The 18,858-nt window shown below is 43.4% G+C and overlaps 1 protein-coding gene across 25 annotated transcripts in view; it reads right to left on the reverse strand.

Annotated features, from left to right (window-relative positions):
* Positions 1 to 18,858, reverse strand: part of Kalrn (kalirin RhoGEF kinase) — a 592,635-nt gene that overhangs the window by 243,564 nt on the left and 330,213 nt on the right. For 17 of the 25 annotated variants that reach the window (XM_076942866.1, XM_076942849.1, XM_076942848.1 and 14 more), the window contains exons 15-17: positions 17,038 to 17,204; positions 8,913 to 9,032; positions 2,187 to 2,405 (exon numbers count right to left, since the gene is read on the reverse strand). In XM_076942866.1, coding sequence (XP_076798981.1) covers positions 2,187 to 2,405; positions 8,913 to 9,032; positions 17,038 to 17,204 — 506 coding nt within the window. The remainder of the gene's footprint in view (positions 1 to 2,186; positions 2,406 to 8,912; positions 9,033 to 17,037; positions 17,205 to 18,858) is intronic. The other 8 variants (XM_034515127.2, XM_076942852.1, XM_076942850.1 and 5 more) reach the window with 1 other exon arrangement.

The raw sequence follows: 18,858 nt of genomic DNA on the forward strand, positions 1-18,858 counted from the left end.
TCTCTGCAGGTTTCTGTAGCAGAACTTTACACACTGCAGTGATGTCCAGCCTGGAGATTTAGAGCAGCCATCACTCCCGGGATATTCTGAACAGATATTTTGAGAACCTTGTGATTGGAGCTTAGACTGTGACTGGAGGTGCAGATTGTGGAATTGTCTCTTTATAGCTGATGGCTAAAGGCTGAAGCTATAGAGGTTGATAATATTACTCAAGAATATGATGAAAAGTAAGAGAAGAAGAAATAGGCTGAATATTTGGGGGCTCCAAAGTGATATATATATAGAGACATAGAGACACACAAAGTGATATATATATCTCACATAATATACATATGTAACATATAACATATATATGCATAACACATATAATATATATCACATATATACACATATATGAAATCTATCTCATATACATGTTCATATGTATGTATGTATATATTATGTTATATAGCTATATTGTTGTAACTTCATGATAACTATGAATTATGTAGACCTGACATGGAGAAGATACTTGATGGCTTGCCTCAGCATCTGTACTTGTCTGTCAGTCAGGAGCCTCAAGCAATGGTGAAGTGGAAAGCTGCCTCTCTTGTGTGATTTATGGGCCATAAACGAAAGTCATCTTTCAACTCCCCTGGGGACAGATGTTCAAAGTCCTACCATAAGGCAGTGACATCTTTAGCATCCATCTTTATTATAAAATCACATTTCTTTCTGAGGGAAAATACATTTGAGTTAACTTCAAAGACATATTTTTTTTTAAGTTATAAATATTCAGAGAGACCATGCTGAGGGACCTTATAAATGACTTCAGAAGAAAACAGAGCATCCAAGAGAGTTCACAGGGAGTTATGTTGAGTGTTACAGTGGGAGTCTCACAACAGCCTGGTATCAGTGCATGGAGGATACAGATAATAGAAACTCAGCAGACACTTGCCTAGGAAGTATAAGAAGAGGGCTTCCATCCCTAGCATGGCAAAACCAACCAACCAACCAACCAACCGACCAACCAACCAACCAACCAACAACCAACTAACCAGCCAGCCAGCCAACCAACCAACCAACAAACCAACCAACCAACCAACTAACCAGCCAGCCAGCCAACCAACCAACCAACCAGAGAGCAGAACCCCAAATTCCTACACTTTCCTTCAACAGCTTTGGATACTTGTTGGGCACAGAGTTGGGAGAATAGCTGTAACCATCTCGGCCTTCTCTGAAAAAGTCATTCTTCTTAGTAAAGATTATGTCTGTCTGTTTTTGAGACACAGTCTTATCAAGCCCAGGCTGGCCTTGAAATTGCTATGTAGCTAAAAGTGACCTTGAAATTCTGGTCAAAGGCTTTATTTATGCATGCTGGGCAAACACTCTACTAATGAGCTACATCCTTGCCCAAGGATGTGGTTTTAGGACAGAATGTTCAGTGAGTTATGAACTCAGGTGAACAGTGACTCAGGCAGAATCCCCTCCTCATGCTTGCCATGTCATGAGAAGTCTGTCCCCAATCAAAAGATCACTTGTCTAGCCCCACCTTTCCTACTTTTAATGTAAGACACAAAGCATGCATGCAAACTTATGTCTTCAGATAAAATAGATAACAAAGCATGCAGAAATGTCAAGACTAAGACACTTGAGACCTGTTCCACACTAGGACAGAATCAAAGACTTGAAGAGGTCTTGTACAGTAGGTTCTGGGTTCTTCCAACTGAATGTATTTTAAGTAGCCGCTGATCAGGGAGCATGAGAGACACATGAACAAGCTCGATGCAAGGTACAGTTTGGAGTCTAGATATACCAAGTTCAGGGAAATCAGCTGGATCCTAGGTACTTAACCGGAAAACAAATGCTGATTTATATTATCAAGTGTGGGGGGGTAGTTGTTACACAGCACTATTCTGACAGTGGCTGACTGATATATTGCTTATTCAACACACCCAATTTCTACTTTAATGCCTCCATACTGATCTGATGAGTCTGAGAAATTTATGAAAAAGAAAATCACATGGTTCCTTGCTGTAAAGGAAAAAAATGAAACGGTAAGAAAGCCAACGGTAGTGTTTCCATAAGTCATTCTTTTATTCTTCCGGGTTAGTGCCAACATGCCTGGCTTTTGATGCTGTACTGTAATTTGAGGCAGAAAACAACCTCTTTCATCTTCCACTCATGCCCACAGACTTCCCTCTCACCTGCTCAGAGGTCTTGTAAAAGGCCACAGAGGCATTGACGAGTTTCAGCCGGTCTTCCATCTTTAGCATGAGCTGTTGCCAGTGGAGGGCCACCTTCTCAGCACATTCTCGGATGGCGTCAGCATCATAGTGGCCAGCCTGGAGCAGTGCCTCCGCCTTCTGCTGTACCTGCAGGGCGCTCTGGTGCGTCTTCTGCAAGGAAGTGGCATGAAAGAGGGACTGGGCACGAGGGGAGGAGAGAGAGGTCCATGGAGCAGCCCAGGTGTGATATGGGAAGGGTGGAGTGAGGTGTGGTTGGAAAGATGCAGAGAAGTTAAAGAGCTTTAAATGACTGATCCATTTGTCACTGTGATTAATACATTACTGTCTTTAAGGCACATTTACACAAAGGAAATCATACATGTCATTCATCTCTCAGGACCCTAGCTCCTGACCCCATTCTCAAGTTTCTACTCCCATTACCCTAGATTTTTAAGGCTATTTCAGTTCATGTAGTAGAGAAACAGAAGTTGTGTAGAAACCTTGTCAATGATTGACTCCTTAATCTCTTTTTCAAATTTAATCATAAAATTGCTCATCACTGAACTTTCAATGATTACTGATACAGCATTTTACAGATTAAATAAGCATGTTCCCCCCCCAAACACGTGTAACACACATCTCAGCTAGCAATGCACATCTGAACCATTGATGATCAGTTGAGAAGGATTCCGGTAGAATGGGGAAACTTGGTAGGTAACTAGACCAGAAGAATGAACTCTCCTGTCCCCACCCTAACCCATCAGTTAACTCCACCAAAGAAGCAGACCTGCAGGCAAGAATGAGCTCAAAGCGGGAGCCTTTCATTATTTGCAATGGACTTTTAGAAGACAGGCACTTGCTTTATGGTTTCTGATTAGGGTTAACTCTGTTTTGGACCTTAACTTCAAGAGGCTGGGGGACCTGGCTGGAGGACTAAGTGGCAGGGATAAAACAGTCAAATGAGGTTCAGGCTTTGTAAGACAGACACAGATGTGCTGATCCCTCTGTTGGATAGTTTTATGTCTGCTTGACACAAGCTAGAGTCATCTAGAGGAGAGAACCTCAATTAAGAGAATGACAAGCCTGTAGGGCATTTTCTTAATTAGTGATTGATGGGGGAGGGCCCAGCCCATTGTGGGTGGGGCTATCCCTGGGCTGGTGGTCCTGGGTTCTATAAGGCTGAGCAGGCCATGGGAAGCAAGTCAGTAGGCAGCATCCTTCTGTGGTCTCTGTCAGCTCCTATCTCCAGGTTCCCGTCCTGTAGAAGTTCCTGTCTGGATTTTCTTCAGTGATGGACAGCTCCTGTCCAGCTTGCTTTGCTCAAGAGATGTTCTACCCCAGCAGTAGCAACCCTACCTAGAACAACCCCCATGAGGGCATCAGAGTGCTACTGACTCGGGAAAGCTACCAGCATCGTGCCCTGGGCTGCTGGATCCTTCCAGCTGATAGTGGTGAGCAAGGGTGGCTAGAACACGGTGACACTCCAGAATTCTTTTCTACTTAGCTTGGGCAGCAGGGCTCAGACCACTTTTATAGCTGACTCATTCAGCAGTCCTTGGGTCTGAGGGCAGCTCCCTCATTTTCCTCTAAGCTTCTCCTTGATCTTACCACATACATCTGCCTTTTCCCGTCATTAGATTTCATCCTGCACTTCCTACTTACTCAGCTCTGTCTACGTGCCTTCCATGTGCTCCCCCCAGCCCGAACCTGCAGCAGCTCCACAACTCCATCTCCACCAGCATCCCTGGCCCTTTGGAGATTTTACCCCGACAGCCTCAGTTCTAATGACTGTCAGTGCTGGGCTCCTCGCCGCTAGATAAAGCTAGAGAAAGTAAATAAAAGGGCAATCCAATCCTTCCGAAGCCCCGACTTTCTTTGTATAACTGGCACTGTTTCCTAAATGAAGACGTGCCAAGGTTAGCCTTGCTAACTGCTCACATCTTCAGAGCAGGTCTTATCTGCTCCCATGGCTTCTATTATTTTCTCTTCGAAGAAGCCTCTTCTTAGTGTCAGATCCTCTTCTGGAATCGTCTTCTGATGCAAGGGAGCCACCTCTCACCCTTCCGAGGAGGTGCTGCCATCGGTGGCAGGGCAGATCCAAATCCTCAATAGAAGCCAAACCCATTTCTTTAAAATGGTTCCTCAAAGTCACTGGCCACTTAATGTTGGTGGCCTCCTCCTACCTATTTCCCCTGCCACCTAGAATTAGTGACAATCGTGACCGCATCCCTGACTGTTGCCTCCCACTGCTCCAACCCAGCTGGGTCCTCCCTCTATGCATGTTTATGTAGGAGAAACGGCCAGTTTTCTTTCCTTCCAGTTCTGTTTCACAGATCCATCCTGCGCATTGTCTTTTCCTATTCTTTCCATGTGGCACGCTAGGATTTGTCTTGGGGTCCCGAACATGCCAAGCACACAATTCCACCACTGAGCCACATCTCCGGTACCTCTCGCACGGTTCTGGCGGTTCTGCTTAATTTGATGGATTAGGGAGCGCCCCTGTCACTCTTTTCATCCCTAAGGCTTCCATCTTATGAGCACCACTTCTTTCTCTCAGTCAAAAAGTCTTCAGCTCCTCCTTCATTGCTTCAAAACTAGGTCCAAATTGGCTGCCACAAGAGCCCTCCACGACATGGTCTGTCTTCACAATACCAGCTACACCTTTTCCCTAAACCTCCAAAAGCAAGCCACAAACTTTCCTGCCTTGCCCTTCTTTCTTCCTGACCTTGGTAGATGCTCTAAGCCCCTGTCAAAGAGCCCTTCTGTCCTTTGAAACTTGCCTCAAACCTGCCCTCCTTCAGTGAACATTTTCAGATGGCCTGAAACTCAGGGCAAACCCCTTTCTCTGAACTTCATTGTTACTTAGCTAACTCTTGGAGGGTTCCTGTTGCTTAGAAGGAAAAACTGTCACGGAGGGGGCAGAGGTGTATGTGTGGTCAATCAAATGACTGTCACTTCTCCAAGGGTATATGTGTGTGTGTGTGTGTGTGTGTGTGTGTTCTGTGCTGGGCCCTATGATTATGCATTGATTTTTCAGGTTCCCACAGCCCTTCTATGAGGTGGATTTTATTTCCAGCTTAGAGATTAAGACATCAAGATGCAGCAGGCTAAACAGCACGTCTCAAAACCTACATCAAAATAAGTGGTAAAACCAGAGTCCTGTTTGACCTAGTCCCACACTTACATTCTTTTATGGCACATGACTCTTCCTCTAGGACTGGAATGAAATCTATGGCATCTCTCATTTGTGAAAAGGTTCTCCAGATGAGTGTTAGTGATTATGACAATTATGTCTTCTGCCCTTAACATGGAATAACTGCCAGTGCAAACCTGTTTTAATGTTTTATCTTCAGAGAGTGCAGAGTAATCTCCAGTTCTGTGTAATTTGTGTTATGTAATAAACTCTGCTCCTTCCTCTGAAGCTCATTATTCTATAGCAGTCTTGAGTGAGACTTTCTTCTTTAATTTCCTGAATGATAAATTCGCATCCGTGTGGTCTAATCTTAGCTTTGCTAAGCTTAAGTCATTATTCTGCGTCCATTTTCACTCCTTATCATTTAATCCCATTGAGCATTAGAGTTTTACGATGTGGGTTATCAAGGACATTAATATTTAGTAGGTGTAAGTGCAAGAAAATTGAACCAAATCAATTGAATTTATTATCCAGTTTTAACCACTTTCTGGTATAATATTTATACTCAAATGCATGGGAGGATTTCAAGTAAAAGTGGGTTTTAAAGTTGAGCTTCTCTGTCTGAAGGTCGCAGTTTCTGAGGGCACAACAGCGCCTCCAGAGCGCTAACAAATGAGAATCCATTTTGTTTAATAAACTACACTGCGTTGAGACACTGTTTGGTTCTCTGTGAAGTGTTCTGGGAATGTTTTCCTAAAAACAAGGCTTATCAGGGACAAATTCTGACCTTTCCAGGGAAAGCTCCAAAGCAAGGCTTAGAACGATCCTGGCTTGGCCAGGGTCATTCCAGTGTACAACTGCTTTTCCAGATTACTTATCAATAACCCTCTCTTTTCCTTTTGTCTTGATTGAGATAGGGTCTGTCTACATAGCTCAGGCTGACTTTGTAATCCTCCTGCTTCAGCCTCCAGGAGTTCTGGGATTATATATTTGGCACCCCCTTTACTCTTAAAAACGTCTGTTTACACAACAAATTTCATTGTTTCATCAATAGCTATCTTCCCCGTGGAACCCTTGAGTTTGCTTCCTTAGGTAATAAGAAGGCAAATTATACCCCCATCCCACCCCCAGCAATCAGCAAAAGATCTGCACACAGGGAAAGCCAAACTAGGCTGCTTAGCCTTCCTTTAAAATCACTTGCATCTAGCCAGGTATAGTGTGGTACACGTTGTAGTCCATCACTCAGGGGGTCGAACATTAGGGCAGCCATGAGTTTGAGTCTTGCTTGGGCTAAATAGCTAAGTTCAAGCTCAGCCTGGCCTACACAGTAAGACTCCGTTTCAAAGAAACATCGTTTACATCTTCTCTGGCATATTCTTCTGATGCAGAGCCCAGTTTAAACTTAATACAGACAACCACAGGCTGTCTGGAGGAGCATATGAGCAGTTCTGGCTGTGCTCCTTGTTCATTTAGTTACACCACAACCTAATGACCTTCCATCACCAAGATGTTCTAGTAATTCTATATGCTCTGCTATCCCAGAGATTACAGACACCCTAGAGTCACCTATAGCTTAGCATCAATTATTTACTGAAGCAATACCCACACAAACTCCCAGGAGGGATTAGGAAGCATTTAGCCCTAGCCAGGCTCTACTATGTAACAGTGAGCAACATCTCCCCAAATTATACTATGTAACAATATAGCAACATCTCCCCAAATTAACACCTGGGGCATACACAGCCACACAGAGTTTTGTCTTTCAATACACCGCGGAAACATTTACCCATCCTTTATCAAAGTTCATTGAGGTTCTCTAGTATGCGGTGAGGCTTGATCTGACTTATCAGACATTTGTTTAAGAGACTGGAAATGTAATCACCCAATCCAAGTATTCTTATTCAAGGACAAAGATGTCCAAGAGTTATCTTTGCCTAAGTCCCCCATAGCTTCACGTAATGCTCCAGTCTGTTGACAAACTCTCACTGCTGCCTAAGCCTATACAGCAGTGGCTGTCAACCTTCCTAATGCTGTGACCCTTTCATATAGTTCCTAGGTTGTGCTGACCTCCAACCATACTATTATTTCATTGCTGATTATAACTGTAATTTTGCTACTTTTATGAAATACAGTGTAAATATCTGATATGTAGGATATCTGCTATGCAACCCCTGTGAAAGGGTCACTCAAGCCCAAAGGTGTCATGACCCATAGGTTGAGAACCACTGCTATAGACACTTGACCAGTAAGTACCTGGTTATAACCCTAATCTAGGTGTCTCCTGAAGAATCTTACCATTATCACTTTGGGATTGCTAATAAACTGTAACAAAGACCTAAAACTCCTTGCTTTGGGTAGCTCTTCTACAGCAAGCAGATTGTTCATACTACATGTGCAATACACTGCTTGCTTTTCAATCTCAAATCCAAGATGGTAGCTACAGACTACTAAGACTTCCTGAGGAGATATCAAGTAGTTTATGGAAACATGTCAGTCATCTTAACACCATTTTTAGATGCATGAAAGATGGCTTCTGGAAAGTTAAATGGCTGAATTCAATTAATATCAGTTTATGAAAGGCTACCAACCAGTTGGACTGCCACATTAAAAGACATTTATGAGCACAGATAATTAAAATTCAATATTTTTCTGCCACTGTTATGTAAATTTTTTTGCTGGTGGTAATTTTAAAAAAGAAAATAGCCCCCTTGTAGTTCCTACACACCCAGAAGTAGGCAGAGTTTCCCACTGAGCCACATGTACCAAGGATCTGGGCTTTTTATCCTCTGCCTTTTCCCCCGCTGGTGTGGAACCTATTATGTTTTTAATATAGTTTCGTTGGCCATTTCTATTCTTTCTCAGACACCACTGAGAAGCAATCTGCTAAAGTCTCTCTGGGAGGAGAAAGTCCAAGCAGGAAGATTATTTAAAGCAAGGCAGCATTACTTTATCCAAAGTGAAATTTTCTTTTAAAATGGGCTTCTTTGTTTTTAGCCGTAGTAAAAAGTTTACCAAAGTCCCAGCTGGTAAACTTCTACTTGCAGTTTATTCTTCAAATATGGCTTCTGCTAGTATAACTGAACAGCCACTTTGAGCATGCAAACTATATGATACAGTTTGTTGCAAGCCTAGTGGTCCTTGTTAAAAGTCAAAATTCTAACCTAGAATCCAAGTTTTATAAGTATTATTCCAATTTACTACTGACCTGAGCAACTGTTTATCCTCATTTCCGAGTAGTTTTCAACCAGAAGCCTTGTCACCTTTTACCTTTGTATTTCTCACTGGTATATAGTTTGTGAGTAAAAATCGGTAAAAATCTAACTGCACTAGGGCCGTAAAGCCTGAGGGGGCAGCAAATATTCTCATCTGAATACACGGCTCCTGGTATCTTGGGGACAGAATGAAACCTGAATTCTGCATACCCAAGTGTGAAGGAGGCTCCTACACTATGTCACTAGAAAGCACAAGGGCTCTACCACCTGGGGCAACACTGGTGTCTCAGACAGCCATCGTACCCAAGGCCCAGAGTCAAAGAAGTGAACAGAGACAGTGCATCCAGATTTGGGGGTTACCTCGATGGCTAGCTGGAACTGTTCGTGCTCCCGCTGTAGCTGCTCTGCCTCAGACAAAGAGCTGGCGTTGACCAGGCTGGCGTTGAGCATTGACTCTCCATTGCGGATCCATCCCAGAACCTAGGGAGTTGGGGCAAGCACTCAGGTGAATAGCTCTCCACTGTTTCTCCAGAGCTGTTGCTTTCCCTATGGCTACGTCAATCAAAGGACTATCTCCTCTTCTCTGTTAGAAAGAGGACAGTAAGGATCCTGAAGTGCCATCTTCCCAATCTCCCTGTATCTGCTGTCATAAGGTATGTACTCCCTGAACCAGCTTGTTCTCACATCATTTCTTCCCCATATCCCTCTGCTGTCCCAAAGTTCCCACTAGGTTAATTAACACGACTTCATCTGGGTGTATTTTATGCATGTCTAAACTTCTTTCTCAGAGAATAAAATAGAGAAATTCTAATTGTTGGTATCTTTTTCTTTCAGTGTTTTTATTATTTATGATGTTTTATTTATTTGTTGAGGATTTCATACAGTGTATTTGAATCATATCCTTTCCTCTTCCCCAACTCTTCCTTTTTGTTTTTTAAAGGCCCAGTTTAAATAAGAACCTCTTGAATTTGTCACTCTTCTTGTTAAAAATAATCTTTTCCTCCTGCAGTATGGCCACTGTATTTTATGTGGGTCACTTTAGCGTGACTTACCACAGAACAACTTTTTGGTTATTTCAACCTATATTTTTACCTCTCCCTTAAAAATGTGAACTCCCTAAAGTCTAGGGCAAACTTCTAGTCAAACTTTAATCTCCCATATTCACTTAATGGCTCTTGCATAGTAATGTTTTGAAAGTAATGAAGATTACCCAAGTCATGCTCTGGGGACCTATGTCTTACACAGCAGCCCAGAGTAGAGAAGCTTGAGTAAGCAAACAACTCAAAGGAAGGACGGAAAGCAGGCAGGATTCAAAGGACATCATTACCAAAAGGGAAAGTAAAATCTAATGAGCTTAAATTACCCAGTGGCCTGAATACAACTTTGAGGGTTCCTGATAAGTACTGGGGGAAATAAAATCTAAAATGGGAAATATCAGGAGAAAGGGGAGCAGGGATGAGCTGCCCAGAGATCAGTGGTTCTCATGCCCACGAGACACGGCTCAGTAGCAAAATTACAGTTAGGAAGTGGCCACAAAAATAAATGTATGGTTGGGTGGGGTCCCTTAGTCCATTGGAAATATATTTTCTTATATATTTCCACAGGTTGAGAACCGCTGGTCTAGGGCGGTCAAGAAAACAGATATTGTAATTATCAGGCTAACAGACTTGGCACAAACAATGCAAAGGGGAGACCTAGACTCTGAAGACTTACCTGGTGTGTGGTCACTAGAACAAGGCAAGTATCTCCTTTTCTAGGGAGCCTGAGACTCTTGCTTGGTGAGGAAAAAAGTTCTGAGATGTCAAAAATCAATGAATACCATCTGTATGTCACTCCTTGTAAAGGAGAAGACACTGCAATCTACTTCTGATTGGTTCTTAGCCTTTTATTTCTTGTGTTGAACAAATGGAAACTTTGTTCTCCTGGTCTTCAGCCCCAGAACTCTCACAGGCACCCTGCAGATTTCATTTCTAAGCAGAAGCTGACTGATGCCTTATTGTACATAGATAACACAAGGAATAAATCCTGCCGGAGCTGTGTGATTTGGATTGAGATGTTAATTTGTGGCCAATCTGGCAGACTATGGATGGGATGCCAATCTGTATAGTAATTAGCTGTAGGAAATAACTGTTCAGCTTGTATGTGTAAAACCCTTGTTGTCCCTGGTGGACTGTGGCTGGCTGGCTCGAGGTGCTAATGACTTTGAAAAGCTGCCTGTTGATCTGGGAACATTCACAGACTGCAAGGCCAAATTCTTTGCCTCTTTGGAAAAACAGAGCTCACAGTGTATATTTTTAACTACGTCCCTCTATCATGTTTTGCTGTTTCCTGCATGCTTTGGAGACTCATTTGTGGGTGTCATCAAAATACCTTCTGCATGAGCATCACCAGTTAATGTTAGTCTACTCCTCAAGAGTCTTGCTAGAATATTTTCCTCTAGTTCTAGCCATGTCAGTTGTAGCTATAGTGGTGGGAATACGTACTTCCCAGCATCCCCACTGAGTGATGTCATACACTTACATGCATATATACTTTTTTCAATAAATCACTGGATATTCTTGTTTAGCTGTATTTCCAAAATGCTATGTACGAAGGTATTCTAGAACTTTAGAGTCCTAACAATCTGACTTCAGGAATACAGAGATGCATGGAAGTCTATAGCATGGCTTTAAGCCAGGGTGGAACTGAGTGCCATGAGTCAATTCTTGAAGCAAACTGGGCATAATGGATAGAAGAATAACATTCGAAGTCAGAGAGCCTGACCTCGTTCCTTCCTTGGCAAAATTGATAACTCCCCTGAACCTCAATGATCTCCTCCATGTCTGGATAACCCCTTCCCTCCTTTTGGCATCACGGGCCTGAGGCAATGTCCCAGGAAATGCTAAGCTGGATGATAATGACTGTGCTGCTAGTTTTGATTTTCAGCTTGGAGCTAAGATGGGCATTGCTGTGATTCTTCAGTTACAATTCTCCCAGAACAGAAAAAAGCCATTTAACTTTATTCAGTTATTTAAATGAACACCATTTCGATGTTGCACTCATCTCCAGGTTGCTATCATTCTTTGTCCTCAGATCACTGAGAGTCCTGTTGGCATAACTGTCTATTGGGAGGTTCTTTTGATTCTTCTGGTTCATCAAATGTGTTAGTTATTATCCCTTGAGCACCCAAGTGTGGTAGGTAGTGGGAGAAATATTGTAACTAAAATGAGAAAATATTGGTTCTATTAATATCAAACTGTGACTTTAGAAACATTTAATCAAAGGCCAGCTTTTTCACCTGTAAAATGTGTCTACTTTCCTTCACTGAACAAAAGAGTTAGGATAAAAATAAAATCCTTAATGTAAAAGCACTTTTCAAATCGTAATAGTAGTATTTCTCTCTAATCAACTGCAGTAACAATGTACCTAATGGGTTAGCGCTATGGTTTAAATGTAAAATGTCTTCTATAGGCTCATGTGTATGAACACAGTCCCAAGATGGTTCTTGCCACACTCTTTGGGAGGAAGTGGGTTACTGGGCAGGCCTCAATGCTTTAAACAGTGAACTACTCTTTGTTCATTTTCTGCTCCTGAGTGCTGACCTCCTGCCAAGCATGCCTTTTCTGCCTGCTCTCACAGCTTCCCCACCATGATACACTGCATCTCTCTGTAAGCCAAAAGAAACCCTTCTCTTGCAAGTTGCTTTTGTCAAGGTAGTTTATCATAGCAAGGACAAAGTGACTAGGACTTTGATGGAGACAGATAGCTTTAAAGGTCATTTCCTGCTCTAACACTTCACATCCTGATAAAATCCAAAGACTGTCCCTTGAACCATGGAGAACCATGTGTATTCAGAAAGAAACCGAATATGTAGAAACCAGAGATTGGAAGAATATTATTGTTTGAGGACTAAAGGACCAGGCCAAAAATTCAGCTTAGACTGCCTTTGCTTAGCAGGAAAGCTAAAAATCCAGACCTTTTATTTCCTCAGGTCAAAGAGGTTCATGTAAGCCCACACCAGGAATAGACAATGGCTACCCACAGATGATGATGATGCCCTGAAGCTGGGCAGCGTGGATCCAGTTCTCTTGGAGGTTGGAGAAATGGCTTGCAGATGACTGTTCTCCCGATCATACCCACCATACAAAGCCAAGAAGTTGTTCTCAAGTCAACTAACTCAGGATTGCTACTGTAGATGACCTCTCTCGAGGCCTGGTTACTTCTGTGACTCCAACCACAAAATAAATTCTCGGCTCCCTAGATGTCTATCTTCAGAATTCCTTAGTTCTGGAAGTGCACGAGAGTGTATGTGTTCATCATTTATGGCTTTATAGGCTGTGTCCATATCTCATTATGTCCTCTTAATTATCTCCATTTGAAAACAATGTCCTTTTGTTTCTCTTGCTTGGACCTATGCCAGCTCCTTTCTGACTCTGATACACACTCACCAAAACTGAACCCAGTAATCATCACAGAAGCATAAGGGTGGGCTAATATTTTTTCTTTGTTTTAAGTGTCTATACTGATTATAAGCAAATTCTGGCCAGATTTGGCCCACAGAAGCAATCCAATTATTTTAAAAATACATGGTCTCTCAATTTATATTCAATATGTACTTATGGAATACATATGGGCATGCATTCTGTTTTATGCCATTACATCATCCCCAACCACCACCTGAATTTATCTGATAGATGTGAGGTCATCTTTACCTCAAGTAGTAATGTTCTTGGAAGCAGCCAGAGAAGTCTGTGGGGCCTAGAGAGTTATCTGGGTGGCATTCTGGTGACCTGGGACCTGCACTGTGTGCTGTAATCAGTGCAGTGGTTTCCCTTCGGGGTCTGGTTTTCTCCAGAGGTATGAGTCCTGCCTGTCTTAGATACAGCTGATCACTGAACAAGAAATCAGTGGCATTTATCAGTCTGTGACATTTCATTTGTTTGGAATACTTGAAGATATTTCAGTCAAATGTCTATGAATTCTTCATTCTTTAATGCTTAACTTTAATATAATTTCCAGATAACTACTCTTAGAATTATGATGGCCACATATAGTCAAATGTGAACCATTGATGTATGATCTCCAAGCACAGAGCTGTATCACAACACAGTATCAATCCCTCTGATTTTGGCCTCATTAATGGCACTTTAATTAAGGTGTCTCTCCTCTCCTCTCCTCTCCTCTCCTCTCCTCTCCTCTCCTCTCCTCTCCTCTCCTCTCCTCTCCTCTCCTCTCCTCTCCTCTTCTCTCTCTCTCTCTCTCTCTCTCTCTCTCCCACCCTCCCGTTCTTCCCCTCTTTCTCTTTGAGAATATACTCTCTCAAGCCCGCATCTAAACTTAGCTTCACTGATCAATACTGACATCTAAATTAACTCCCTTTTCCAAGTGTCAACAGCTTAGAAATCAATATTTCTTGCTCCACCAATTTCCATCAGACACAAATGCTTCCTTTGAAAGTGGATCAGATGAATCCTTGATGAAGGAGCCTCTACTGACAAGGAAAACAAGTCTGACTAATGAGGCATGGTGGCTTAACCAAGCAGCAGTTCCTGCTGCTGTGGAGGACCATTGGCCTCTGGAAAGGCCTCTGGAAAGGCCTCTGTGGGTTTCTCAAGTGTCAGGAGCACTCATTCTTTCTTGTTTGTTTGTTTTTTTCTAGACACAGGCTTTCTCTGTGTAGCCCTGGCTGTCCTGGAACTCACTCTGTAGACCAGACTGGCTTTGAACTCAAGAGATCCACTAGCCTCTGTCTCTCGAGAGCATTCGTCCTTATATAGATTTTTAACTACAATTCCCCTGTGGGTTATCCATGCCTTGCTGCTGAGTAGGCACCTGCAGAAGGAAATGACATCCTCCAATTCATGAAATTATAAATGGGAATGCATTTAGATATAGTCCATTGATGCTGGAGCAAAACATAAAGCAAAAAGCAAAGCAATAGTACAGGCTTTTTTCAAAGTTCAACAGGGATTTTCTGTTTCCTACTTTGTTTGAAAGCCTAGTCCTACCACCCACTAATCATGAAAATGATCAGGCGTGGGCACACAGGTAGACTTTGACATGCCGAAGCCCTGCTGACCTCAGGCAGGTACCATTCTCTGTGGAACCAAGGCTACCCCTGCCCATCTTCTCAGATATGGTGAGGCCATGGAAGCCTGACTGTGTTCTGCTGCTGATCCCCTCTATGGCTTCTGCATGCACGGGGGTGGGGGGTGGGGGGGGTGGGTGTAGGTGCCTGCAGAAGAAGACCCTGGATTTTGGAGATGCAAGTTTCAGCTGACAATACAAGAGGCCCCTGTTGCTCCCGGATCCTATGGTACCCCAGTTTTCTTACTTGTAGGCAATACTTCACCCAACGGCTTGCTTGTTCTCATGAAGTAAGATTGTTCTTTTCTTCCCATATGAAAATAATGCACTGTCATGATTCTAAGAGTGTTAAAATTTGTGTGTGTGTTACTACTCTCATGCTGGCACTTCCACCATGTCCTCCATATGAATAACAGGTCTTTCTGGAAGCTCAGGTGGGACCCTGATATGGTTAGGCTGAGAACTTCTAGATAGCAGCTCAGTGAGCAAGCTGGGTGTGTGGCTCTCAGATCTTCAGAATACATGTGCATGAGCTCTGGCTGAGCGCTGATTGGAAGCTCGGGATAATGGAGACCATTCCACCCAACATGACAACCGTGTAACAAGTATGACATAAGCATCAAAAAGGGGCACCCTAAATATAGACAACTGAACAACAGTTAAATAAAATGACATGTCAATGCTAACACAGTTAGTATAAATCTAAGTTCCAATTATCACTGCACCTAAGAAAACATGTTTATGAGTAGAAGATGCTTCCCTGCCCAAAAATAGTTCTGGAGGTGGACCTTGGCCTCCAAAGCAGGCCCCTGGGTCTCTTGGGAGGGGGTGATGCAGACATCAGCAGCCATTGAGGTAAGGTGGCAGGCTGACATGATAGGCATTCCTAGACCTCTGGAGGGTTGTAGTGTGTTCTTTCCTCGTTGTGACTATTGTCTGGGGACCCTCTAAGCTCTAAGTGGCCCCATTTGAAGGATGGGATAGTCTACCTCAGAGAGAAGCTATGAATGTTGCTGGGTACAGAAACAGCACCCAGAAGTGGAGCTGCTAATGTTTTCATGTCTTCAGTCTCGCTCTACCAAGAGAAGTCTCCATCTACTGTCCACAATAACTGCCACTTAGGCTGCTTAGGATAGCAACGTTTACGAGTGTGCCACAGGTGTATGTTTCTGACTATGCCCCCCAGTAATATGCTTCGTATAATACCTTGTGCAGATAAGAATTCTCTTTATCTTTTTTACATTAACTTTTAAATGGCAAGAAAATGCACTTATATGATACATATGCATGTATTCACATGTGTGATTGTGTATATGTGTGTGTGCACATATGTGTGTGTGCTTGTATGCATGCTTGTATGTGTGTGCATGTGCACATGTGTGGTGTGCATGTGTGTGTGTGTGTGTGAATATACGGAGGCTACACACTGATGTTTGGTGTTTTTCTCAGTTTCACTCCCCCTTTCCTTTCTCATTTCCTGCCTGCTGCCTGCCTGCCTAACAATTGATTTCATATGCATGAGTGTTTCACCTCTCTATCTGTATATGCATCATGTGTGTGTGTGTGTCTGGTGTCTGCAGAGGTCAGAAGAAGGCATTGAACTCTATTGGAACTGGAGTTATGGACAGTTCTGAACCACCATGTGGATGCTGGGAGCTGAACATGGGTTCTCTTCAAGAGCAGTCAGTGCTCTTAACTACTGAGCCATCTCTCTAGCCCCAGCACTGTTTTCTGAGACAGGGTCTCTCACTGAACTGGGAGCTTGCCAGTTCAGCTACACTTGCTAGCCAATGGGTTCTGAGGGTCTGCCTGTCTGTACTTGACCCTACCCCATCCTTGCTCTTTGGGCATACTTACTCTGCTATGCCTGCCTTGTTTGCAGGGGCTGGGGATCCAAACTCAGTTCCTTGTGTTTGTATAACGAGCACTTTACCCACAGAGCAATATTCCCCGTTCCCAAAAGTGTCATTATAAGGACCACACACACATTGGAAATAATGATAATTGCTACTACTGAATCATTACTTACCAACTCTGTGTCAGGAGCTGGACTAGGCACCGAGGTGCCCCAAGGAGAGCAACCTGGCTCTACAGTGGAATATAATTACTGAGAAAGGATTTTTTTTTTAATTTCTCATTGACTATGTGACAGAATCAAGCACAGGAGAGGAGAGAATGGATTCAGTGGAGAACACTGAGAATTCTCTGGGACATTCCTAGAGCATCATATGAGAGAGGATTAATGCATTCATAGCCTGAGCCATGGTCCCACTGGGTCTTTTGTGACAACAGCCAGGCTTGCAGAAATTAATCCATTTAATTCACATGCCAGCTTCTTTTCTAAGGCTGGGTTACTCAGAGGGCACACCCGTGGCTCCGTGTGCCTCCCTGCAGGAAGGCAGGTGCCAGGCAGGCTCACCTGTTTGACCTCAGCCTGGAGGTGCCGCAGCTGGAGACACTGCTCTAGCCGCTTGTGCGTCTGCTCCGCATTGAGCTCCAGTTCATGCTGCTTCTCGTGGAGAAACTCCAGTAGCTCCTGCACCTGAGCCGCCAGGTCAATGTCTTTTTCACAGATTAACTCGATTCCTGGTTTTAAAAAGATGCAAACAATTAAAACCCAGGCAGCATGGAGCCGACAACATTGCTTTAATTATGTAAGAAAGCTGGACTTTGGGAGTGGCCGTTACTGGCCTTCTCCCAACTTCTAAGCAGCTCACGGTGCAGCTGGACAGATCCTGTAATCAGCTGGACAGGTCCTGTAATCAGTTCTCACTTAGAATAATGCCAGCTCCTTACAACCAATGAATCCTTCGTCCAGGAAGCAATGTTCAACACATGACAGGACCAGTTCCTTTTCATAAATGGAAGAGAGGGTGCTGTAACTCTGGAGATCCATCCTAGGCGAGGCAGCTCCTGGCAGCACCTGTTTGGAGACTTGCCAACACCCAAATTCATAAGCAAACTTGAGCCATCTTGGACATGATAAAGTCAAATCAAAAGGACCCTGTCTCAGGAACTCCTGCCAAGGGGCATGTTCTATTTTAACTGGTTAGGTATAATTTATGATCTGATGAACGTAGCTAATGACTTAGGTCTCCTAAGAAACCAATGCTATCTTCCAAATATACATGATAAATATTCCCAATAATACCACAGGGACAATGAATATCATTCACATTCAGAAAAACTGTTACCTTTAAGTTTGGCTCACACACAGAGCCTGCCCATCATTCTACAGACTCAGAGTAGGTCTAAGGCCAGTCACTTGCTGAAACGTTTCCAGTATTTATGAACATAGCACCCAACCTAGAAAAACAGTCAGCGTGGAGCAGGCGCTGCAGTCAGTACCCACTAGCCAAAGGCTCTGTCCTCCCTCATCAACCTCCGTGCCTTGCTCTTTCTGTATGCCTCTCATGACACTTGAGTGCAGATGTGCACACTTCCTTCTCTGTCCATCAGCAACAGGTCCAGGTTCACATTAAAATCCCTGCAGATAAATTCCCAAAGAAGAATCAACCTCAACCTCAACATGTGGCCACCTATAAAATCAGTCTTCTAGAGAGATGCCTCCATTACCCTGCCACACCACCGGAAACTCGTCCTTGCCTCCAGCATGCCTGCATCTGCATCTGGGAAGCACAGGCAAGTCCGCCCACACTTGGGAAACTCATTTCTGGAGGCAAAAATAGAGTTTTATGTAAGGACAATATGGGAGAGTGGGAAAAATATTTTCTGGTGTTACATGATAATAATTTCAGTATCTTTTTTATATTTATTTTTTTCTGTGAGTTTCATAATCCCAAGTCCCAGCTCCTGAAATATCTGTGGGAGACGGAAGAGAACTGCTTGTTCTTTTGGCAGCCACCCCCCTCTGCTTACTATTTTCAGTCACCAGAAGGGTGCAGTAGGTAGAATATCTTCTGGACTGAAATAAAAAGAACAGAAGCAATTTCTACTCCCTGTGGCTTGCCCATGTTGAGGTCTGGGGTTAGCAGGGGTAGGATGAAAGGGGTACTGGGGGCAGGGGGGATAACTCTGACCCTGTGCTGACTTTCTGGAAATGTCATTTCAGACCCATCTCTGCTTCACTGCAGTTGCAGTGTGGGCTCTATTCCAGACAACTTCTGCTTTACCACGTCTCTAGTATTCTGAGGCTTTGACTTTCTCTAGCAGGCATGTGACTGAACCCTGGCACTGCACATGTGAATGGCTGTCAGCAAGGAAGCTTCTCAGCATGTGG

The sequence above is a fragment of the Arvicanthis niloticus genome, chromosome 12 (genome assembly GCF_011762505.2).
Source record: "Arvicanthis niloticus isolate mArvNil1 chromosome 12, mArvNil1.pat.X, whole genome shotgun sequence".
Lineage (NCBI taxonomy): Eukaryota > Metazoa > Chordata > Mammalia > Rodentia > Muridae > Arvicanthis > Arvicanthis niloticus.